Source organism: Parasteatoda tepidariorum, chromosome 3, assembly GCF_982258835.1.
Source record: "Parasteatoda tepidariorum strain Cologne lab strain chromosome 3, Ptep-v5.0, whole genome shotgun sequence".
Lineage (NCBI taxonomy): Eukaryota > Metazoa > Arthropoda > Arachnida > Araneae > Theridiidae > Parasteatoda > Parasteatoda tepidariorum.
Genome location: NC_141757.1, coordinates 109,989,194 through 110,016,678, shown reverse-complemented (window position 1 = coordinate 110,016,678; position 27,485 = coordinate 109,989,194). Strand labels below are relative to the sequence as shown.

General features: G+C 31.0%; 1 protein-coding gene across 1 annotated transcript; it reads left to right on the top strand.

Moving 5' to 3' along the window:
* Positions 1 to 27,485, top strand: LOC107454789 (SPARC-related modular calcium-binding protein 2). Its single transcript, XM_016072085.5, has 8 exons — positions 1 to 315; positions 5,981 to 6,082; positions 8,309 to 8,414; positions 14,924 to 15,000; positions 19,971 to 20,147; positions 22,796 to 22,976; positions 26,556 to 26,647; positions 27,105 to 27,485. The coding sequence occupies exons 1-8, from the start codon at positions 114 to 116 to the stop codon at positions 27,230 to 27,232; spliced, it is 1,065 nt and encodes a 354-aa protein (XP_015927571.3). The 5' UTR covers positions 1 to 113; the 3' UTR covers positions 27,233 to 27,485.

Sequence of the window (27,485 nt, the reverse complement as noted above, 5' to 3'; positions counted from 1 at the left end):
TTATGACGTTAGAATGTGATAGCTGGACTACCAGGAGGGATCATTTGTTATTCTTAGATGATAAGAATTTGATGTATTTGAATGTTGTTTGAAAGTTGTTTGAAAATGTAGAAATGTTTATTCCTAAAATACTGTTCGTGTGCAGCATAACTGCATTTCTTTTCTTGGATGTTTTTGCTCAGTATCGTTATGACTGTGACGAACATTTCTGTTCGAAAAGTGTTAAATGTCGAGACACTGAGTGTAGTAAAGGTTTCAGACTGATAAAAAATGCCACCAAGTGTGGATGCTGTCATGTGTGCGTAGAACAGCTAAGTATGTAGACATTTTAATTTTATTAAAAATTTGTTTTAAGCTCAAATTTTTTCCCTGAATTCAAAAATAGATTACATTTGTTGGTTATAAGTTCCTTTTTTTTTTTTTTTTTTTTTTTTTTTTTTAAACGAAAGCGATTCTCAACTATTTTAATTTATTTCTGTTTTATTGCTCCTATTTGCCCTTTTAATACAGAATGCTATAGATTCAGAATAATGTTGCCAAAAGCACAAAATTACTTCCCACTGAAAAAATTTTAAAATATAACAACACCAAAAATGGGGGCAACTACTTTACACTAAAGTGGCGTACATGAAACACCATAACTATTGCTCCTGGTTTTTCACTACACCAAAAAGCAAGGCTAGTTCTATCTGCAAGAACTTTCATCTACACTACTTGGTGTAAAGTAGCTGCAACCATTTTTGTTGTTCAGTAGTACTAAAATTTACAATTACAGTAAAATATGTTTCTCTGTTAAAGCTGTGGCGCAATATCTCTCCAAATTTGAACAACCATAATATAACAGTTGTGTGAATGAACACTTTTTTTCAAGTCAACACCAACTTTAGTTTTATTTATATATATATATATATATATATATATATAATATATATATATATATATATATATATATATATATATATATATATATATATATATATATATATATATATATATATATATATATATATATATATATATATATATATATATATATATATATATATATATATTTATATATATATATATATATATATATATATATATATATATATATATATATATATATATATATATATATATATATATATATATATATATATATATATATATTTATATGTATATATATATATATATAATTAAAAGGGTGTCTGCAAGTTCCAAGCACCAAAATGCAAAAAGAAATTGCACCAAGATCCCTCGCCTTTCCACCATACACTAAATATTTTCGCTTCCGAAAACTAAAATTTTGGCGCTTTTTGATAATTGTTGACAATCGATAGCGAGTTGGCGAGTGTTTGCAACTGCCTTCAATAATGATTTTTGTCTGTAGAAACAGCACTCCGTCGTTAAAAATATGTAAGTTTTTAATTGCTCAATAAGGATAATAGAGCCGAGATGGCTCTGGGAATAGAGCGTTCGCCTTCCAATCAGGTGAACCAGGTTCGAATCCCAACGATGGCTGGTCGATGTGAATTCCGCATCCGACTTGCACCGACCACGGTGCTTACATAAAATATCCTCAGTGGTAGACAGATCATGGGTTAGAGTCCCCTTGCCGTGAGGCTAGCCGTAGGAGGTTTTCGTGGTTTTTTTCTCATGTAACGCAAATGCGGCTTAGTTCCATCAAAAAGTCCTCCAGAAAGGCAAATTTCTCCCAATACTTGATACAGGAGTTCCCTTGTCTTCTGGATTGGGTTAAAAATTACAAGGCTACGGAGTTGAACGTTGGTAGTCGTAAACCCAAATAATTGGGTTCAATGACGATTATAAAATAAAATAAAATAAGGGTATTTATACTTCAATTTTCAAGCATCTATAAGCTGAATTAAATAATTTTATAATGTATAATTTATATGCGCTCTTGCTCTGTTAAGTACAGCGCAAATTCCTCTTAATATTCTCTCTGCTACGCGTATATGTTTGATTAGCAAACTAATTTTATTTTAGAATTAGAGTATGTAATATATATGTGACCTAAATTATTGATTTTTACTTTAAACTGTCTCATTAAAATAATTTTACTTATTCTTATGTGTATCATATCTTACTGTAATTATAAATTTAAGTGTTACTAAATTACAAAATTGGTTAGTCAACTGGTGAAAAAGGAATTTACAAGTCTTTTAAGCATCAGAATTTTTTTTAGGTTCTGATGATGATTGGGTTTTGATGATGATTTTGATTTTCTTTGGGTTTGGCAAATCATTTCGGTGTAAAGCAGTTACCACCATTTTTGGAGACCAAATTTATAGTAATTTTTTACATAAGAATCAGTAAAGTTCTTACGATACAATTTAAAGTAAGAATCGTTAATTTAGGTGCATATATATATATATATATATATATATATATATATATATATATATATATATATATATATATATATATATATATATATATATATATATATATATATATATATATATATATATATATATATATATATATATATATATATATACTAACTCTAAAAATGAAATTAGTTTGTATACATAACAGAAAGAGAATGTTAAGATGAATTCAAACTAGGCTTAACAAAACAGAAGCGAGTAGCAACGAAGTATTTTACAATTGACACATTTACGTAAACCTTCTAGTGAGAACATAATTATTTTTATTACGCAACTAAAAATTTGCTTGCTTTCTATAACACAGTTGACTCTTGTTTCTGTGAAACGTTCAGCAGCGCTTGGAAGCGTTTTACCTTTTCGTGCTCGATTGCAAACAATCTACTGTTGTTATAGGACAATTTCTAAACATAAGCCGAAATTGGCAAAAAAAAATTCATGAATGATGTAAATACATATGAGCTTGGTCCAAGCTTTTTCAATTATTGATCTTTTAGATTTAACTTCGCCATTTAAAGTGAGTGCGAACACTAGATTGGGTTTTAACTTGAAATTAAGTATTCATTCTCAAATTTTACTTTACAACATCAAATTCGGATTGGTATTGCACCGTAATTTTTTACAGAGCGAAGCGGGAATCTCGTGTAGGCTTACCAGTAGGTGGTTCATTGTTTATCTATTTTTAACAAATAAAGTTAACGCCCATCGCCAATATGCATCTTTTACTCAATCGGTTAACATTCATTAATAATTGAGTACGTCTATAGTTAATATCTTGCTTATACACTATTGGTATGCATCTTACCCTCTCAGTTTTAAAGCTTCCGCAGTGGATTGATCGCAAAGACACTGTTCCCAGTAGAACACCGAAGTCAAGCATCACTAGCTGCGTCACTAAGCAGGGGTGGGTAACCACTCTGTTCAGCCTTCGTAGGGACTTAGGGTGAGCGATATCGGTCCTCGTTAAACTGTTCTGCCACAAAGTATTCGACTTCGTGCACAGATCGTCGGGCTACCAAAGCATTGGAGTCGTCCCTTCTGCAGAGGATCAAAATTCCAATGACACGCCTTCGAATCATCCTCAGGAATGTTTCCCAGATCGTCGCCAATAGCCCATTGTGCAGCTCCAGTGCGGCGTGAATAAAATACCTACCTACCAACCAGTTTTGCAGAATTAAGAGGTATTTAAAAGATGTAAAAGAAATTTTTGATAATGGAATGTTTGTTTCCAAGAAATATACGTAATATTCTTAAAAATGTCTCAAACTCGTAATCCATATTTTTCCACATTACTATATTTATTTATTATTAACAGAAAGATTAACATTCCTTATTTGCTGTGTTAGAAAAAATATTTACTTGTCTTAGCTATTTGAATTTCCGCATATTATGCCTCGAATATTATTCTATTTAAGATGCGAAGGATATACAAGCTTCCATTCTAATTTAAAATTTAGTTTCGTAAAGTGTAATGATACACTAGCTAAATCAAATTAGACATTTCTAAGATCCATTAAAACATTGAAACTTGTAAGTAAAGCAACTTAAAATTATAATTTAAGACGCTTAATTTCAAAATGCTTTTAATTAAATCAACGTAAAGAATCTAAATCTTTGGTGCTCTTACTAAATAAATAAACTCTTTCCTGATTTAGTAGTTTGTATTTACTAAATACTATCTAAAGAAACTCTTTGTTTACATGTTTGAGTTCACTGAATATTAAGTTAATAAAAATCCATCTCCGTTTGTTAGTTTGTGTTTGCGAACACTAAAGCTTCAGAAGAATTACTCCTGAAATTGCGAATTAAAATAAATGCAATGGCATTACGATCTTAAATAAATGCACAATGTTTATGTTTAATACCAAATTAAAATAAATTTTAGAGGTTCTAAAAAAAAAAAAGAATTTCTCGGTAAATGTTTTTTGTCTGATTAAATTTTATGTTTTTATAATATGATGCTATGTAATTAAATAGTAAGTTTTAAGTAAATTAAAATTATCTTAATATTTTAGTTTATATGGAGATAACTTTTATTTTTATGAAAATTGAAGTTCTTAAACTTTTTAATGACTGAAATAATTTTTAAATTCATTTTTTGTTTTTGGATTATCCTAGTTTCTATTTAACTTCAATAAATTTTTTTAAAGTTGGTATTCGGAAATTCCTAAAATTGTGACTTTTGGTTTTTAAAAAAACTGTGAGCTCTCTCATGGGTTTTTTAAATAATTTAGCAGAAAAATAAATTAGCAATTAACCTGACTGCATCATAGATTGAATATCCAGTCATTTCTTTTTATAAAATAATAGAATAAGAAATGTTGAAAATTTAAAAAATAAATGTTTAAAACAAACATCGTAAACCAACAAATCAATTTAAAAAAATGTTATAAGTTATTACATAAAGAAAAGAAAGTAATAACACAGAAAATGAAAAAGAATATTATTTAAAAGGATTATTAAAAGAAAAATTATGCAAAATAATTAAAAATATATATATATAATACTATGGTCACTATAGTTAATAAGAAATATAGTTATAATTGACTAACAGTGCAGATTGTAGAGGGCGGTAGTGATTCGGACAAACCACGATCTGATGTTCAAATAACATTCTTCTGTTATTTGCCAATATCAGCAAGCCTGCTTGGTGTAACCAAGCAAATTTAAGCAACACCTCCAAGAAGAAAGAAGGCCTCAGCATAGATCAATTTAGTAGTCTGACGTAACGAACATAAACTGCGCAGTGGAGGAAAAATAAGAAAGATGTCATTACGTTTGGACTACTAAAGTATCAAATTTCTTGTTTATGGTAACCCGTGCTGAGGCTTTCTCTTTTCTAGGAGGTATTGATTTAAAGCAGAGGGTGCGTTTTCTGTTTTTCAGTGGCGCCATCTATGGCCAAAATATATGTCTTCAGCCACACAGCCGGTTTATAGGGCGGACTCATTCGCACATACGTTCATTCATCCACAGATCATAATTTTGATCCTGAACCAGTGAACGATCCATCTCCAATTCAGTACCCCCAGCGGTATAATTTGTTATGGGAACATGTAGGAACTTGTGACCCGAGAGATTAAACGTGCACTAGTCACCATTTACTACAAGGGGAGTCTTTGGTCTGCGGTGATCGAACTCATGATCTCTTGTATATGGGCCCAACGCCCTACCAACCTGGCTACTCTGCAGATTGTAGAGGGCCGGATAAACCGCTATCTGATGCTATGACAGAAGAATGTTATTCATAACTGTGATTTTGAGTGTGATTGGTGTGGAAAAATCTGATATGCATCTTCAGTTCAGCCCTCTTCGATAGTATTCATTAAACTTTGATGACGTTTTTGTTTTCCTTACTGTGCTCAGAATTTTGATTCCCATTTTAAAAAGTGTTATAAAGTTATATATTAAGATCAGGGATTACAGAACACCTTACATTCCAAAAACTGAATTTGTAATAGAAATCTTTAAATCTCCAATATTGTAATATCAATGTAAATAATTATTTACTAGTTTGAACTTTCTCGCCATTTTTTTAACTAAACGTGCTTTGTTTTTGTAAATAGTAAAATAATTTATTTTTTCTTTAGAGGAAGGAGATGCGTGTAAAACACAAGAATTATCAGTACTTCCCAGACAAGAATGCGGAGAGGGTTTAATATGCAGCCAAACTTTAGCAAAATGCGTTCCAGGTAATAACGATAATTTTGAAATAGTTCAATAACTCCTTTAAGGCCGTTTTATTTCATCTCAATTGAAAACTTTTGCGCAATATGTTCGATTAAGAAAGATATTAAAAAGAACTTCTGAAATTTTCCCAAATGCAAACAATTCTATAAATAAATGTTTCTGGAATCAATTTCTCTCTTCCGTCTTAAATTTTCGCTTTTGAATAAATAAATGAATTTATATTACACTTCTTGTTTCACAGCAACAGAAGAAAAAAACTAGCTTGTACCTTTTTGAACAAACGACCTTATAAATGATTTTTTCTAAATTCGTTTCCTTGAAATTTCGTTTTTAAATGAAATGAACGTTTTGAACGAAAAAATATTATTCGACAGTCAAATAGGACAGCATGAAAATTTTATATTATAAGTAATAATGTGTCGATTAGGGCATGTACCTTTTTTCAGCAAAAGAATAAATTATTATTTCTGAAATCATTTTTCACTTTCCTTCTTAAATTTTCTTTCTTTTTAATAAAATTATAACGCTTAGAATAAAATCAAAATATTTTATAGTCAAGCATAAAGGCTTCATATTATGAGTAATAGTTTGTAACGTAGAGCTTGTATCTTAGTCTGGGAATATATTTAAATATTAGACTGTTATTTAAAATTATTCACAAGTTAAGTAAACAGAAAAATTTAAATTTGAGATGAGGGCGAAAGACTGAAGTTCAGATACAAAACGGTGAAGGAAAGTTGAAAAATCAAAGGAAGAAGGGGATGAAAATGTACGGTTGGCTGCGGGTTGTTTAAGAAACATGCCCGTTTATTTTTCATAAACGTAAAAATTCGTAACAAATTTTGCAAAAAGTAGTCTCTGCTAACTCGCAAAAATTATAAAAAATTGTTTTCAAAATACCCACTTTCCGTATAAACAACTTGGTTCTGCCTAAAAAAATTACTAATTAACACTCAGGCAAACATTTCATGTGAAATGTTTTAACATGCAGCAGAAAAATATTGTCCTAGTCAGCAGCGCCATCTTTTCTTAAACTTTGTTACTTATTTTGAAACTTTTGGAGAACAATATTAGTTTCGTAGTCAGAACACAAAAAGCTGTATATTTTTATCTCTTTCCTTCAAACTTTTCTAACATTTTCGAAACACAAGGCAAGTAAATAAAGTGATTTTGCTTATCGAAATCTTAAAAATTCGGAAATTAAGCTTATGCAAATAACCTTATAACCTGTTATAACCTTTTCTTATCCCAAGAAATGAGTGTGTTCCACGTTCGATTAACAATTATTTAGTGAGCTCTTTAATTATTATAAGGGTGGTCAGTAATGACCACCTTTCATATATAATTTTAGAATCCGTGTTAAAAAAATCAAAAGCTTCACATCAGAGGTCTGATGAGAAGAAAAACTTTAAAACAGATCAGAGAAAACTTTAAAAACTCATCATCTGCCTGAAATCAATTTCTAAACGACAAATATTATCAAAAGATCTAAAGAATTATTTCTGAGATAGTTAGGTTGAAAAAATCTGACCAGTTCGGTTGGAAACAATAAAGAGGAGTTGAAAAACGATTATTAGAAACCCCCACCTCCAAATTCCTTCCTGCAATGAAACTAGTTTTTATGTTTTTCATTCCCGCTTTCCTCAGCTATGATTCGTTAGATTTTAATATCGTTTTTGGTTCTCCGTCGCTTAAATATTAATTTGCAGTCCCTGAAAAAATGAAAAAGATCCAATCACTTTGCAGTTTTCATTCAAATATTTTAATTTTTCATTTCCCCATATTTGACGAAGCTAATTTAAACTCAAAGATATTATAGGTACGAAATAAATTATTTAAATATTGCATTAAGTACGATTGTTTATATTCATATGGTTTTATGAACAAATTAAATGGTGTGCTTATTACTGATATTTTTCAGATTATTAAAATAAAGTATATTGCGACTTTGAGAAGAATTCCTCCAGACTGAAAGTCTGGGGCTGTCTGCTGCTATGGTAACAAGCGAGAGCTTATTCCTAATGGGGGTGAAATGGAGGAAAGAAGGGGTCGATCAGTTTACTCACGACGACCTACGCTAAGATTAGGACAAAACTATTCACCCCACACCCTTATTCGAAGTGACCTTTCCTTGTAACCATAGTACCCGCCACGACGCGAGACGGGTGTATGTAAGAGTTCTCCTGAAAGCCGCACTATACATATTCTCTTATTATTATTATTTACAGTCGAGTCAAAGTGCACAAAAGAAAGAAGAAGAGCAAGAGCAGGCGATGTGATAAAATGTGACGAATTTGGGTTTTATGAGCCAGTTGTTTGTAAATCCGGAGTTTTGTAAGTTTTGATTAAATTGTTTTTATAAAATCTGTTGTATTAAGATATCGTTCATAAATCCAGAAAAATCTAATAGAAGATAACTAAAATGTACCATACTAAGATTTACAAATTTTATAATGTTACAAAAATTATATTACCTACGTGTTTATTTCATAAAAAAGACATTGATTGTCATTTCCTTTAAAAAGAAATAATTGCATATAGAACAAAATAAAAAAAATTAAGTGCATAAATATGGCATGTTCCTACCGACATTTTAAAAGGTTTAAAAATTGATTGAACTAGTTTTTGAATAGAAATATATCAGTTTAACGATGGAATTTAATTATATTTTAGGAGGGCTTCTACTCACTTGTGCTTACCAATCGAAATGTCCTGCAAAAGTCAAAATTTTTGTCCAATTTGCTTTTATTCAATTGAAAAATCCAAAACCATAAAATGCCAATCTATCATTAATGTATTTGTATATTCTAGGCATTATAAACTTTTCAAAAAATTCTTAGAAATTAAAAAAAATGAAGCCATTTTCTTTGACCAAATTCAATTCTTTGTCGTTGAAACAAAGTGTGTAATAAATGTGTATTAGATACACATGAAATGTAACAAGCAAAGCATCCTTGGTCTTATTCTGTTCGGTATTTATCTATAATTTGATGTTCATCAAAATAAGATTAAAAAGCTTATAAAAATTTATTGAACATTTCTGGCTCTATCAATTTTGCTACAATTTCCCTTCAATATTTTCTTATTAACTTATGAATTCTTAGAACTAAAGAACAAAATTGAATTTCGTTTCAAATAACCAAATTCAAATTTTTTTCGTTGAAGCAAAATAAGGAAATTGCTTTGTGACATTAGTTATAAATTTTAAAAAAAACATTTTTGTCTTTCACTTTGTGCAATATTTATCCTTAATTCGGAGTTCGTAAAAATAAGATTAAAAAGGTTAGAAAAAAATTTTGAAATTTACTGATTTTACATTTTCGCTGCAATTTCTTTTCAATACTTCTTTAGATTTATGATAAACTCCTCAAGATTTCTTAGAAATGAAGGATAAAAATAAATTTGACACTTCGTGTAATTAAATTCAATTATTTTTAAAAGAAACAAAGTAATTAATACGCTTTATATAAATAAATAAAACATGTCTGTTATTTTCGTTCTATTGCAATTTTAAGTTAATAATTCAGTGTTCATTCAAATATGATTAAAAGTTTACAAAAACTGGTTAAAAATTTCTAATCATACCATTTTTATTAAACCCTGCCGTCGATATTTCTTTATATTCCAGACATTACAAACTCAAAAATTCCTAAGACTAAAAAAATAAATTCGCCACTTCGTAGGACCAAGTTCAATTATTTTTCCAAAGACACGAAGCAATAATTATGTTTTATGGAATTAATTATAAATAAACAGAGCATTTTCTGCTCTATTCTCATTTTATATCAAAATTCGATGTTCGTGATGATATAATTAAAAAAAAATTATTAAAAACTGGTTGAAAATTATTTTTCCAAGAAACAAAGTTTAAAAAAATTTTTTATGGTATTATGTATAAATGAACAAAAGATTTTCGTTCCTTTTATTCTGTTCTCATTTTATATTAATAGCTCAGAGTTCATAAAGATATAACTAAAAATAGTTTATAAAAATTGGTTGGCTTCTGAATATACCATTTTTGTTAAAAATCTGCGCTCAATATTCCTTTTATTCCAGGTATTATAAACTCTTCAAGAATTCTTAAAACTAAAGAACAAAAATAAATTCACGTCACATGGCTTAATTCGATTCTGCTTCTTAGAAACAAAGTTTTAATAAATAAAGATTAGTAATTTGGCTTTCAAACTTACGGCAGCTTTTAAAACTCATTTTTCTTTCTAAACTTTTGCTTCTCTCCAAGGATTTCGACCGTTAAAGTTTTAATAACGTACAAAGTACGCTCCCATCCAATACATTAGATTAAAGAATGTAATTCTGCGAATTTCAAGAAAAACAAGTGAAAACTTTTAAATGGAAACATGCTTGTCTAGGGATCGAAGAAATAATAGGAGGTAAATATTCTGGAAAATTTTGATATGCTTCGAATTTTTGAAATGAGGAATTGGAAGAAAATATTCACTGAATTTTTATGGTTTCCTGCATTTGGATTTATATCACGTAAATATTAGGCTTAGTTCATTAAACATATCAATATTCATTCTTTTTTTCTTTTGTTAAGGAGTTTTATCGTTTTCGTCATGTGGTATCGTATCAGATCGTATGAGATACGATATCGTATCAGATGTCGTAAGATATCGTATCAGAGCCGTGACGGCTCAGAGGACAGAGCGTTTGCCTTCCAATGAAGCGAACCGGGTTCGAATCCCCCAGCTATGGCTGGTCGATACGAATTCCGCATCCAGTTTGCACCGACCACAGTGCTGACGCAAAATATCCTCAGAGGTAGACGGATGTCGGGTTAGTCCCCTTGCCGTCAGGCTAACCATGGGAGGTTTTCGTGGTTTTGCTCTCCATGTATCGCAAATGAAGATTAGTTCCATCAAAAAGTCCGCCACGAAGGCAAATTTCTCTCAATGCTTGATACAGGAGTTCCCTTGTCTTCTGGATTGGGTTCAAAATTACAAATCAACGGAGTTGGACGTTAATAATCGCAAATCTAAAAAATTAGGTCGGCTGTTCAACAACAGTTATTAAATGAAATTTAAAAAAATAATAATAGCATTGTATCAATGTTTTAATGTGGGCGTAGATAAAGGATACATCTAGCCTTAAGAGAAATAAAAAAATCCCAGATTTTATAATTTTTACGTAAAAAAAGAAAGGTAATAATAAAAATACCCACTATTTATAACTGTTAGCTCACGTCTGTCAATTATATATATTAATTTTGATAACTATAATAGGATTTATTTTTCGTAAACATTAAAGATTTAATTCATTAAGCATTTCAATATAAAATTTTTTTGTTAAGGCGTTTCATAATTTTCGACATGTTGTATAATATCGGACAAATGTTTTAACATGTGCGGAGATGAACGATAGACTTTAAAGGAAAGGAAATAAAAAATTCCAGTTATATAATTTTTATGTAAAAGAAAAGAAATATGATAACAAAAATACCGACTATTTATAACTTTTTGTTTATTTCCTTCAATCAACTATACAAGTCAATTATACAAGTTAATTATAATCAGATTTATGTTTCATAATTATTAATGGCTTAGTTCATTAAACATTTCAAAAATCAATTTTTTTTATAAGGAGTTTTATAAATTTCGACACGTGATATAATATCTGGCAAATGTTATAATTTATGCTTAGACAAAAGATAAACCTCAATCTTTAAAGAAAATGAAAAAAATTCCATATTTAAACTTTTTATGTAAAAAAAAAAAAAAGAAATGTAATAGCAAAAATAACTACTATTTATAACTGTTTGCCTATCTTTTTCAATCATGTAAGTTAATCTGAAAAAGTATAATAGGATTTTTTTGTCGTAAATATTAAAGGGTTAGTTCATTACACATTTCAATAATTAATTTTTTTGTGAAAGAGTTTCATTATATTTGGCAAGTCATTTAATGTATTCAAAATGTTTGTAGTTAAAATATAAACCTCTAGTATTAAATGAAATAAAAAAGAAATCTATATTTACAATTCTTTGTAAAAAAAAAGTGGAATTGTAAAAATGCTTATTTTTCACTTAGCCCATTTTTTACGAATTTTTAAGTGAATTTTGAAAATTGTTTGTAAATATTAAAAGCATCATTAATTAACGATTCTTCTCTCTCTCTCTTTTTTTTTTTTTTTTTTTTTTTAAGGTCTTTTATCTTTGACTTTTCATACAGCTGAAATGTATTTATGTGTGTAAAACAAATAATGTGTGCTTATAAGATAGATCTCTAGTTTCTAAAAGTACTATATCTACAGTTCTTAGCTAAAAAAAATAAATGAATTTGTTATTTTTTATAATATAAGTGTTTGCCTACTTTGCTTACTTTCGTCAATTATTAAAGTAATTTGAAAAATTTGCTTTTGAATTGGAATTTTTTTTTCTTCATAAATGCTACTTAGAAATAAAATTTCATAACAAATAAAAACATAACAAACAATATAATGAACAAATAAAAACATAACAAACAAAATAAAGAAAAGTAAGAGAATTTAATTAATAAAAAATATGTGCAATTTGCTTGCATAGTATAAAATAGAAGTTAATAATTAAATTTGTTTACAATGCGAGAAATAACAAGTGGAATAGTTCTTTAAATTGCTCGTTGAATTTTTAAAGATATTTTTAATGTAATATTTTAAAATCCTATAAAGCTTTTATATATACTATTATTTTATTTTTATTTTGCTTGATTAATATTATAACTTGTTTCTTTTCTGATAAAAAATATTTATTTAAATATGTTTTTGTTATTGAAAAATAACTTTGCAGATTACATTTTTTAAGAAATATAAAACAAAAGCTGCTTATTTAAATTCCGTTATTTTATGAAAAAAAAGGTTTATTTCATTGTATTTAAATGAACATTAAACATTTGATAACTTATTATACTAAATGCTGGGTGAGTTATTGTGAAGATAGTTAAGAGGAGCTTTTTATATTTATGACCATTTGTCAAAAAGCAATCTAAAAAATATCAAGATGTTTGAATTAAAACTAGCTCAATCAAAATATATCTAAAATTAATATTATTTTTAATTTTTATAAAATTTTAGGACCTTTCTTTTTAATAATACTTTTTATTTCTCTATCAAAATTCATTAAGAAAAATATAAATACTAAATGTTAAATTTAAAAAACAAATCTAATACTTTTTAGGCGTCTCATAATAATATGAAATTTTGCTTTGGGACTTGAGAATAAATACCCAATAAATAATTGACTATAAAAAAGTAATAAATATTTTATTCGTTCATATTTGACATATTCGTTCATATTTTCATATTCGTTCATATTTTATTCTCAAGATCTGTTATACCTACCTAAAGAGCTGTGCAAATATTACTTAAGCATATTTTTGGCAATTTCGAACTCCCCATTTCCCCTTGCTAGGTCAGCAAAAATAACAAATCATTCTCCCTCTGATTTTTGCTTTGACATTTACTTTGACATTTTGACATTTTTATATTTTATTCGTTCATATTTGACATATTCGTTCATATTTTCATATTCGTTCATATTTTATTCTCAAGATCTGTTATACCTACCTAAAGAGTTGTGCAAATATTACTTAAGCATATTTTTGGCAATTTCGAACTCCCCATTTCCCCTTGCTAGGTCAGCAAAAATAACAAATCATTCTCCCTCTGATTTTTGCTTTGACATTTACTGAAGTAATCTAGTTGGAAATTCTAATGGAAGAAATGAAACTTAACATTAAACGAAGTTCCTGTTTTATTTCATTTTGTTTTATATTATTTTATTTTATAATCGTCGTTAAACAGCCGAACCAATTTTTTGGGTTTACGACTACTAATGTTCAACTCCGTAGCCCAGTAAGTTTTAACTCTATCCAGAAGACAAGGGAACACCTGGATCAAGTATTGGGAGAAATTCGCCTTCGTGGAGAACTCGTTGAGGGAACTAACCAGCATTTCGTTACACGGAGAGGAAAATCACGAAAACCTCTCACGGACATCCGGGCTGCAAGGGAACTCTAGCCCAAAGAACCGTCACCCACTGAGGATATTTTACGTCAGCAAGCCTGGAGCGAAATTCGGCTCGACCCGTCATCGCTGGGATTTGAACCCGGTTCACTCCCCAGCGATCCCACATTGGAAGTCGAACGCTCTATCCCATTAGCCATCACGGCTCTAAACTAAACTCAGTGGCGCGACAGCCCTAGAGGGCCAAGGCCTACTGTGCCCATCTCAGTTTTCTTGACCTTGGGCTCTGGGGTGCATGAGCAGATGTTTCGGTCAGGTGGTCAGCCGAACGCGGAACCCCCAGTGTTTAGTTCCCAAGCATGCTTGGTACTCATTTATCGACCCACTAAAGGGATGAAAGGCTCAGTCAACCTTGCCCGGCCCGAGGATCGAACCAGGGACCTGTAGCACGACAGCGCGAAGCGCTACCGCTCAGCCACCGGGCGTCACGGCTCAGTCATCATTAAAAAATTTTCAAGAAGTAATTTTTTCTTACTTTTTTTTTATTTTTTTAAGAAACATTTTGAAAGATTTATAAGTTTTACGTAAGCTTCCATACTCCACTTCCTCGCCCCTTGTGAGCAAAAATAAGAAAATCACACACTTTCTCCAACCCTGTCAGGTGCTTATGTCATTTTTAAACGGCCAATAATATATTGCTTTCTACATTTAAAAATAAAATAACAAATCATTCTTTTTTCAGAATATTATGCTAATTTGTATTAAACTCTGGAATTATTTTTCACTACTTAATTTAGTTGTAAAAAAATAGGTAATTTGTAGGCCATAACTCGCAAAAAATATGTGCCTTTGATCTAAATGTTATTTCTTTTTATCCCTAACAGATGTTATTGCGTAAATAAAAATGGAAAAAGGATTTTCGGTACAGACGTAGCTAGTAAAAAAGAGTTAATGAACTGTAGTAAGTACATGGATTTACTGTATGTAATATTTTCATTATGCATAACATCTCACTATCAATAAATTATACATTCAACCCATTTTGAAGTTCGATGGTGTTTCTAGAACTTATGCAAAATTTTCTCATTTGCGGGAGTCATTATTTCACTCTTTTAATTGCTCAGCAATTGATTTAATTGCTCATTATCTCAACAAAATGATACTTCATTGTGTTCATAATAAAACCAATAAACTGAGCAGATTTACATAATGAATGCGTTCTTAATATAAATGCGCATAGATGAGGATGCGTATTCATTCATATCTACTGTCATTCCACCGAATAAAATGAATATTATGCAATCATTGCTTACACAAATGATTATAAAATGGGACAAGCATATGTAACATTTGTCACTTTTCAATACATGAACAGTGCGCAAAATAAAAAAAGTGAACACCTTGAATAACTTTTGATCTAATGATCGGATTTTCGCATACTAAGAATCGATCTTAATAGTTCGAGGGTCTCACTTTCATTGTGCTACCTTATTGGTGTAGACGATATTTAAAGTTACGAAATCAGACTAAAAACAAACATTCTTTGAATAAACATAATTTTTTTCCACGGATCCGAATTTCTGACCCTAAAATTTGGGAATAGCCGCAATCTGGAAAATGTGGTCGCAGCAGTTTAGGCAGGAGACGATCGAAAGTTTGATCCGTTTAATGTTAATATCACTTTTTGCCTGTTTCACTATATTTTGAGAAGTTATTGAGTGAATCGAAGAGTTTTTGCGCATGTAAAATGTATCGATCCAAAAATAATATGATGCAAAAAATAACTTTTATTAATTATTTTTTTTATCTTTCTATTTAGCAGTCGAAATCTTTTCGTATTATAAGGTATATAAATTTTTATAACATTTTAAACTACATAATTTTAAATGAAAAAATCCAAATTTTTTGAAGGAAATCTGTTTTATACTTCATGAGAAATAAAAATTTAAAGATAAAGCTTTTTTTTTAAATTTATGAAATTTTTTTTAATCTTTTTAATTCTTTATAATAATAAATTAAATAACAAATTATATATAATGCAAATTTTAATTTATAATATTCATACATTAAATTTTATGACAAATTTCAATTATATGCCGAAGGTAGTGATCAGTTATTTACAACCATAAAATATCTTATACATTTATAACAATGCCATTATTACGAACTGTATTTACGCAATCCTATCGAACTAATCTTCAAAAGTTTATCTGACTGGCTTTTTTTTTTTAAATTTTATATTTTATCTATTAATAAAATCTCAATCTACTTTTATCAAACTTTTATTACCGAAAAATAATCAAAAAAGTTTAAACCTTTTAAATTTAGTTATTGCATTGTAATAAAATTAGAAAAACTTTGCAATCCTAGGTCGAAATATACGCAATGAATAAAATTGAAAAATTGGTTCAAATAAACTTTCATTTCATTCCTTTAAAAGCTAAACATTACTAAAGTTTCAGATGATTTTTTGACATATCATAACTCAGTTGCCCCTAAGCTGTAAAAACGCTACAAACAAGATAGCTAAATTTTACGCCAGCTATTACCAACATAAAATAAGCCCTCAACAAAAGGCACTCAGTTTATGGCGCTTAAACCCTGGAAATATGATAATAACCCCAGCTAAGAAAAGTCCTTCCGCCCGGATTAAAAGCCATAAACCTGAACAGCCATTAACTCTGGGTCCGTAGTTGGCGAGGAACCATTTCATCGACGCCAAATGACGTTTTTGGAATTAACTTGCATAGAATGAAATGAAGTTGAGACAAAAGGCAGCATTTCGACGAATGTTATGTTGCAATTTCACTTTATGTAAGTTGTTCAACTGCTGCGCTTCTGTCGTCCAGAAGATATTAGCTAAGCTCTCTCTATTGTCTCGTCCTTAAATGTCGCCAGAGGTTGAATCTGTGCAATAAGTGGACACTACTTTGATAATTTAACTAAAAGCTATTTCATGGCTGTAACAGTGGCGGAAATGTACTGTAAATGCATTAAACTATCAAACAATAGTAAAATTGCTGGTATAGTTTCAGTAAACATACTTATAAAGCAGCTTTTGATGAAAAACTAGTTTTTTTTTTCTATGTGGTCTTTTTTTTACACATTGTTATCGATTATTTAAAATCATAATTTAAACCGGATTCGGTGTTTTAGATGTCTACACATCTGTTTCTCCGCATCTCATTTCTAATAGTTTGATTGTTCGTGGAAAAAAGTTCTAAGTGAATTTTTTGAAAAAAAATGGAAATTTTTGGAGGATAGCTTATTCACTGCTTTTATTACGAGTGATTACTGAAATTGCATGCTAAGCAATACCATGGGTGCAGGGATCCGGAGAAAATTTCCTTCCTCTTACCTGCGTCTAAATTGAGGAAGTGGCCTTACAAAATTGTGATGGCATGTCTTCAGATCATCCTCAGGGATGTCTCCCAGACCGTTACGAATAACCCATTGTGCTGCTCTAGTAAAGATCTCGACGTAAATATAGTACTTACCTACATTTTGGAGGCGAAAACTGTTCATGTCTACCAAAGTAGCAAAATAAAATAAAGATATAGATGGCTTACATTCTAAAGGTATAGATAATTAAATAAAGATAGTTTGTAAAAAAATTAGCTATACGCTAGATATTTACCGGCTAAACAATTATTACTTTTCTCGTGTCATACTAGCTCCCCGCCATGGCCTTGAATTGAACTTTATCCATCAAACAGTTGTTCTCCTTCAATAGCCTCAACAGATCAGTAACTTCTAATCAGGACTAAGCACCCACCGATTACAACCAATTGAAAGACCAAAAAACGATCTTGCTTGAAAGTGAATCAGCTCAGATGACGAGGAGAGGGATGAAATTCAATGCATGAACTTATCAGGCAACTGATACGACATGGGCATACAAGAACTATCAAAACATCAACAAAGTGCACCGTCCAAACTGGCGATTATGTATAAAATAGACGAATATTAAACTTTTAAAATGGTGTTACTGTCGAAGCCTAATTGGAAAATCCAGTTCTTTTAAAACTGCAGATATCTTATGTTAGGCTCATTGCAAAGATCTGTGTTTTCAAAATTAGCTTGCGATATGAACAGAATTTCGTATTTAGAAAAAAAGAGATTCCTTGATTTTGACACTTCCGTCATACGTATTATGTGTGAAAGTGTAGACTAATTACCGAATACCTGCATAATGCGTCACAAAAAAAAGACATCATTAATCAAATCGAAACCAATCCATATTTAAGTTAAATAAATAATCCCAGGAAACTACTTAATTGAAAAACTTCACTCACTTCAAAAATATACAGACTGGAAATAATAGTCAACATATTTCAAGCTCTCAAAAATAGGCGCACATTTTCTAGACTTGAATGAGACGCTTCATACATGTTGACTGGTGTTTCCAATCTGTATATTTTTTGAAGCGAATGAATTTTTTTAATCAAGTAATAATCCATATTTACACAAAACATGCGTAAGACAAACTTCAAAGATAATGCCTGATACAAAAGCTGAGAGTTTGCATTGTTTATATGCAAATTAAAGTAGCGCGTATTAACTATCGTATTGAAGCCACCCATTAAAAATTGCCACTAATAAAAAGACATTATTTTATTATTATTATTTTTAGAAAAAGTTATTTAAAACTCAGTTCAATCCGACTGCTCCCAATCAACAAAAAGTCAACGATGATTAAATTGTCAAAAGAACAAGAAAGTGATCGTGGATAATTTATCAATCATTTTTTCTTTTCTTTAAAATAAGACCAAAAAATAACGAGACAACGTCAGAACCAAAATTGAATTCACGAGAAGGTATTTGAAGTGATAAGTATGATTTATCTCAGTCATAGAGGGAGTTCTAAAACTGACTTTTGATCGATTAAAATGATGAATAGCCATTTAATGTCACAAAATTGAAGATTAATAAATAGAATAAATCGTCACCTTGCTCGTCAAATTTTTTTTTAAAAAAAAAATGTCTCCAAAAAATTTTCTAAACAATCCATTTCAAACAGTTAACAGTTGCTTGTCTTAAATTTTTACGTATCCGCAGTTTAACTTTTGATACGATTTTAAAGTTTTTCAGGAGAGCAAAACAATTTCTAATTCAAAAGATGTTTAGGCAGAAAACCATAAAATATTTCTGTATATTTTGTTGCCATTGAATAAAAATTCTAAAAAAAAAAAAAAAAAAATTTAAAAAATTGGAGAAGTACGTGTCTAAGGAACAGGTTAAAAAAGAAATATCATCAAAACTAATGGCTAACCACTATATTATTACAACCCCTTCATTGTTAGAATTTACTAGAAAAACGTGATAAATATAGTTTATAGTAACTGCATGAATTAGTTTCCTACATTTCATAAAAAAAAAAGAAAAAAAATTGCGAAGGATTTTCAAACTTCGTGAAACAGAAATATCGGAAATTGAAACTGTTTACACATCTAGAAAGACATCAAAAACCATACGGAACACCTAAATAGCATCCCAAAAAAATCGCTTTGCTTTTTCTTATAGCTTTAAATATTAATTTGCTCAAGTAATGAGGTTCAATTTACCCAACGTACATTTATTAAGTATTAATAGTATTCCTTCCCATTTGGTAAAAATGAAGATTATTTGCAGATTAATTTCTTAATTTTATTTCTTGAAATTTATTACTTAAAAATATTTATTACAATCCAAATAAATAGTATGATAATTATACTTCTCATTATTCTAACAGCTGATACTAATTTTGTTCGGAAATAACTATTCTCATCGCAAGAATATGCCTTGAATTAATACAATATTAAAGTTTGTAGATATTATAGCAAAAAAAGAATAAATAAAAAAATAAAATAAATGAATTATGTAAATAGCTTTTAAATCAATTATAACGAACTATTTTTTTTTTTACAATTTATTTATTATTTGTATTTGTAGAGTGCTCCAGAGATTACGATAAATTTCCTAGAAAAGTTCCAGACGGCAATTTTTTGCGCTGTTTGCCGAACGGAAATTATGATCCGATTCAATGTTCTGATGAGTCTTGCTACTGCATGGGAGATGAATTTCACACTTTTGGCATCGTTGCTAAATCAATTAAAGAGCTATTATGCTGTAAGTCATAAATTACTTTCCTTATTATTTCATTATTGATTATTAGAAACTAACAGGTTCAATAAACAACTATGTAATATCACACTGAATTTAAATGTTAAGGTATCGCGTAGTAATTGTGTGAACTGACACGAAATTAATCAAAATAATTGCGCTTATAGAAGACAGTTCTATTAATCCCTATAAAGTACTTCGGAAAAAAATTTTTAGTGCTAGGTCATCACTGTTTAATTTGACACTAGAATCTCGGTAGAAAAAAATGGGCCTCAGTCTATTGATTCTCATGTTTTTGTGTCAATTGGTAAGTCTCCCCCCCCCCCCCAGGAGAAAAAAGAAGCACCACTGGACATTTGAAAATGCATTATAAAAACGAGCCGGCTATTTAAAATGAGGCGAAATCATTTTAAATAGCTGTCCAAACTGATGCTGCCATCTTGTAACAATAATAAAAACTATTTTTTTTCTTTCTCCTTTCGAGAATAAAATATTTAGAATTTGCCTTTATGCTATTGACGATTCATTGAAATAGTTTTAACCTCTTTTTTTATTGGGAGGGGAAGGGAGCATACTTTATAAAGAAAAAAAAAATTATAGAATAGTAGATCGAGTCAATCAAGGAGTTAAAAGCTATACAGAATTGACTATACATCTGTTGCCGCCATCTAGTGATGATAATAAAAAGTAAACGCCCACCATTATTTACTTGAAGAATATATACTCTATAGTTTTTTATGCGACTAACATATCATTTATTTGGTCATTACTTTTTTGAGAGATACGAAAATGAATACTTTTTCGATTAAGATTTTCCATAAATTTGAAATTGTAAAATAGAACCTATATGATATCAAAGAGGTTACTACTTTCCATTATTTACATCGTAATATTTGTTCCGTAATGTTTGTTAAAAATGTACTTTTGGGAAAATTATGTCTAAGAGTATTCGGTTCGAATGTTATTTACTTATTTTTCATATGAACAAATTAAGCAGCGTGTTAGTCTTTAATGGACCACTAGTCAAATCTAAATTTTGTGATGTAGCTAAGATAACTTTTAACCGAGATTAAAACCAAAAAGTAATTTTTTTTTTCTTCATAAAGGCCTCACATCTTAGATCTGAATATAAATAAAAACTGATTCTGCAAAGTGTGAAGACCACGTTTTTCAAGTTGACTTAAAAGGAGTAATTTTTCACACCTAAGATAAAAAACATCTTCGCGACCTAAAAGTTTCACGTTTATTACCGCTTGACCTAAAAGTTCTGTGGGTGCGCGATTATCATCCACGTGAAACTGTTATACCATAAAGAACCATTCTCACTGATTGCGGTGACAACTTGATTGGTGGAAATTATTTACCCGAAATAAACCTGCCAGTCAGGTTCTCGTTCACATGAGGAAAAAAATAACCTTCAATGAAAATGGCGCTTAAAGTGCTAGATTTCGCTAGCACTTTTCTCCATGGATAGCCAGGCTACCTAAGCGGGAGCGCCATCCCTTTGCTGGGGATCATAATTTTGATGGCACGTTTTTGGATCACCCTCAGGGACGTTTCTCAAACCGTCACCAATAGCCTATAGTGAAGGCTCAGAGGATAGAGCATTCCCTTTTCAGTTAGGTGAACCGGGTTTGAAACCCAGTGATGGCTGGTTGATACAAATTCCACACCGACTCGGCTCGACCACATTGCTGACGTATCATGACTAGACGGATCATGGGTTAGAGTCCCTTTGCTGTCCGACTAACTGTGGGGCGTTTTGTGGTTTTCCTCTCCATGTAATGCAAATGAGGGTTAGTTCCATAAAAAAAGAAGTCCTCCACGAAGGCAACATTCTTCCAATACTTGATCCAGGGCCGGGATAGCCTGGTCGGTAGGGCGCTGGGCACATATCCAAGAGGTCGTGGGGTCGATCCTCGCCGGCCGAAGACTCCCCGTGTAGTAAATGGTGACTGATGCACGTTAAATTTGTCGAGTCTCAAAGTCCTCCATGTTCCCACAACAAATCAATACCTCTGGGGGTACTGATCCAGGAGTTTCCTTGTCTTCTGGATTGGTTCAAAATTACAAGGCTACGGAGTTGAACGTAAGTAGTCGTAAATCCATGAAATTGGGTCGGCTGTTCAACGACGGTTATAAAATAAAATAAAATACTTGATCCAGTAGTTCCCTTGTCTTCAGGATTGGGTTCAAAATTATAATGCTACCGAGTTGAACATTAGTAGCCGTAAACCCAAAACTGGGTCGGATGTTCAATAATGGTTATAAAATAAAATAAAAATAGCCCATAGTGGATCTCTTGCGCTACGTAAATAAAGTACTACTACTACTCAGTGAGGCCGGGATCGTCTCGTTGGTAGGACTTCGTGTCCATGTCCTACATGATCATGAGTTAGATCCCAGTCGGTCGAAGATTCCCCGTGCTGGTGCATGCTAAATCACCAGCACGGGGGTCCTCGTAAAACGGGATGTGACGTATGTATTTTGCTTCCGGATCATTCTCAGGTATATTTCTCAGACGGTCACCAACAGCCCCTTGTGTAGCACTAGTGCGACGAAAATAAAGTACGACTACTCATTTTATTCGCAAAATTGTTAAACAAAGTAACACTCTCCAGAAATGCTTTTTATTTTAATTCCTCTTACCATAGATGATAAACGAAGCCACCGTGATGATGATGAAATGTTACGCAGCAAATGTTGGCACGAACAAAACTTTTTGCAACGTCAAATTCAAAATTATACAGAAAATGGAGTTCGAGTGATAGGAGCATACTTACCAAAGTGTGACTTGGATGGAAGTTATGCGCCAGTACAGTGCAAGAAAAACGAGTAAGTATCCATTCGTCTGAATGTTCGTTTAAGAATATTCCTCATTCAATCAATTGTAAGGAATTTGAAATCGTACTTTTTGAATTATTCAGAACAAACCCCAAAGGGTTTGACCTTTTTATTTATTTATATTATGGCGAGTAACATGAGTACTACCATCTCTCAATCCACCCCCAGACCTAGAGATTCTACTTAGTTTAACATTTTATTTCTAGTAATGTTATGTTTAAATATTTTTGAGATTGATTTATAAAAATGAATTAATTGAGCTTAATACCTAAAATACATTTTTAAGGCTTTTTTTTTTTTTTTTTTTTTTTTGGAATTTTTAAAAATCTGTGAGGAATTGACCATAAACTCGAGCTTCTATGTTAAAAATAACCAAATTTATAAATTATGTGTTGATGAATAAATTCGATGAGAAATGATCAATTGAAGGAACACATAACGTACAAGAGAATATAGTGTTAGCCTCTCCTCTTGACCCCACGCTAATCTTTACTATTATCCACATTTATATAAACAAAGCCCTTTTATTGGAGAGTTATTCGCCTCGTATTTTCTGATGTTATTAGCAGACAGAAGTGGGGAAAATAACTTCCCATCGACATTTAAAAATTAATGATATTTCTGAAGGTGCCCATGGCCTTATGAAGGGCTAAAACACCGCTATTTAGAGTCAGTATTATCGTATTAAGGTTTAGTAGCATGCCGATCACTCGTACAGTGGTTACTGTACTGGACTACGGGGTCAGTGGTTGTGGGTTCGAATCTCACTGTACGCATGAATGTAACTTTCTCTCTATGTCCTTTCTTCTGCGTGATTGTGCGAATGTAACCCACCCTATAAACGGGTTTGTGGTTGTATGACGTGGTCGACGCTACTCCGCCGCCGTGGCTTAGTCCCAAGTGCCCATAGGGCAGTGTTTCTTAACCTTTTTGATACAATGAACCCCTTTTAAAAAATTTTAAGAAGTCACGGACCACCCCCCTGAGAAAAAAATTGCAAAAAACGTCAATTTTTAGTATTTAATTAATTTTAGCATTAGATTTTATGATTTCAATATTATACAAAATATTTAAAATTAAAGTTTTTAGTCTGAAGGTTGTTGCTGTGTTTCCTGAATAAATTGAATAGAGGGATGATTTTCGACAAAGCAACGCGCATAACGTGTTCAACATTCAATCGATAACGATGCTTTGTTTTTATTGTCACAACTGTAGATAGTCCGGCTTCGTTAAGATACACTGTAGCTAACGAAATTATAGCTGAAATAGCTCGCTTTACAAGCAATGGGTAGGCTTCTTTCACAGAAGACCAGAACTCTCCGAGTGTTTTTGAATCGAAATCCATTTTTAGCAAGGACTTTGTTCTAAGATCAATAAGCTCATCTTTGGCAAGGTTCATATCATCGATGCAGTCAATATCACAAAGAAAAGGATGACGAATCCACAACTCATCTTTTATCTTTATCTCATCCAAATTAAAATATTTTTTCAATGAAACTTGAAGTACTTCCAGGTGTTCACAGATTTTATTTTTTAAGTTATTCAGTAACAAATTATCTTGCCGAGATCCATTTTGAGAAAGCACTTCGTCCAACATTTAAAAGTTTGCATACACCTCATTTTGAATTCTATTTTTTTCAAAGTGGCATTTTCAATTAAAATGCTTGTAATTTCTAAGTTGCATCCATAATGGTGATATCGGGTCCTTGAATTAAAAGACTTATATTGCTCATGTGGTTAAAATTATCAGCCAGGTAAGCCAATTTATAGCTAAAATCTTTTTTGTTTAAATATTCGAAGAATGAATTATCTTTTTCTTCTAGAACAAGTGATAATTCGATCTTCAACATGAAAAATTGTTTCAAAACCTGCCCTCGTGACAGCCAGTGCAATTCCGTGTGGTACAGAAGTACCTCATGTTCTGCGTCCATTTCTTGACACACCGTTTTAAAGAGACGATGATTAAGAGCTCTACGTCTAATGAAATTTACAGTTTTAATAACTTTTGATAATGCTTATTTTAAGCTGGTTGGAAGAGTTTTTGTAGCCAGAGCGTGTTTATGTAAAAACCAATGAGTAACAAGAGCATTAGGAGACTTTTTTTTTACAAACAGGGCAAAACCAGATTTATTTCCAAGCATCACATATGCTCCATCTGTACGAAGTGAATGAAGTTTTTCTTTCCAGCCGAAGTCTTGTTTGGTAAAGAAAACATTTAACATTGCTGAAACATCAACTGCCTTTGTAGTTTGCAAAAGAGACTCACAAAATAAAAATTCTTCTTTGATAGTATCAAGAGACACGTAATAAAAACAAGAAGTTGACTATAATTCGAGATATCTGTAGTTTCATCCAGTTGCATATTAAAGGGAAATGGCGATACTTTCAATTCATCGATGATCTTTTTCAAGAAATTTCAACTGTTCTTGAATGTGTCACATCATTTGAAAATGGAATTGCCTAAAGTTTTTTTTATCTGTTCCAATCTACAAACTAATTCAACCATCTCCAACGCACATGGCTTAATTAACGTCTCTCCAATAGTATGCGGTTTCTTGCTTTTAGCAATGTGATATGCAACTTTGAGAGATGCCTCAACCAGAGGCTTTTGTGGAATACCAAATCCAAGTTTGTCTAATGTTCCAGATTTCAAAAACTGAGCTTTCTTCTTAGCAAAAAATTCTAGATCTAGTAACCTGAGTGGTGAGTAGATCTAGTAACAAGGTGTCAGATGTACGTAGCTTGATAGGGGATAATAAAAATAGTGCAGCTGACGTCATCAGGGTGTTGCCCCTGATGGTGCAAACTGAAAGACGGTTAGTGGAGGATGTTAAAAATATGACGGGGATATTAGAGGGCTGCGTGCAGTCCGTACTGAATTTGGGGTATCTCGATCACCTAGTTTCAAATATGTATGTATTTTCCCCTTTTAGAAAGAAAAAAAGATCAATATTATTTAAATATTATTGATCCAAACGTTTTAAAAATTAGGAGTAGTCGCTGAACCCCCAAAATATAACCCATGGACCCCTAAGGGGTCCATGAACCACAGGTTAAGAAACCCTGCCATAGGGTAACGATAAGAGAGCAGCAATTCTGGCATTTCTGAGGCCTATGGGAAATGAACCCAGATGCCCACAATTGAAAGACGGAGAGAAAAAAAGTTAAGTAGAATCACCTCATTCTGGCTTTTAACTCTGGATTCATCCATCAATCAAGACTCCAAATCTTTGTAAACACTCGATACTAATTTATTTTTTTTTAAATTGGCTAAGCCACAAGAGGAAATTTGAACTTTTTTTTGTTTCAACATTGAAACTTAAGGTGAAGAATATGAACAATATCTAAGAAAAAAAAATGGAAGTCCAGCTGAAAAAGTGTAGAAATAGAAGACTGGAAACTTCTTGATAAACTCAGCGGTCTTGATTATGTGAGATTATTACACTAGATTGATAACATGTTTGCGCTTAAAATAAAATTTGAATTAAAAAACTAAAATACTAGCTATCATTTTTTAATGCTATTCATTATTAATAAGTATAAAAAGAGTAATTCAGTATTATTTAACAGATGCTACTGTGTGAAAAAGAATGGTGAATTATACCATAAAAGAAAATACAGAGTTAAAAGGACACCTGATAATGTCAAAAACATGACATGCAGTAAGTATACAACATTCTTTATGTTACTCATCTTTACATATATGTTCGGTGTTCCTTAGTAACTGCCCTTAATATATATTTTCGAATCCTTATAAAAAAATGAAGACAAAATTAGAGACACATCCAAGATTACAAAAATTTTTAAGCAAAAATTGAAAAAAATTATCCAGTTCTGAAAAATTAATTGTGATAAAGGCTGGATTAAAAACATGAAAACATTATTACCCATAAATAAAACTGATTTAGTAATGTTTTTAATTCCGTCTTCCTATATACTTCCTTGGAAAGATTTTAATAAAATTGTTCCTAGCTTAAATAATTTGAGACATTTAATGTTGATATACTTTCAACTTTATTCTTGAAAAGAATTCTAAAGATGTATATTAAGGGTAGTGATTACAGAGCACCTCATATAAATCTTTTGAAATGTTTTAATATCCATAAATTTCTAATTCAGGATGCATAAGAGATCATGAGATGTTGATGGAATTAAAGACGGATGAAAAAGTTAAAGCTTACCTAGATAAGAAACCTTGCGATAATGGAGAGTATAAAAACATTGGTGTCATTGAAATTAAATCCTAAAAGGCAACACTCAAGCTACATTTGAAAAAACTGAAAACTATTTAGCATAACTTCACCTTGACTGACATAGTGTCTAACTTAGAGCTATTGAACATCAAAGTAGCAACTGGAGAAAATTGAACTTGTTTTGATTCACTAGGTGGTAAAATATTTCTGAAGTCCATACAAGCTGTTGCATACAAAGACAACTTTACTGTTAAAAAATATATCTTCCAATTTCTTTTATATTACATAAATTATATATATTAGTAAA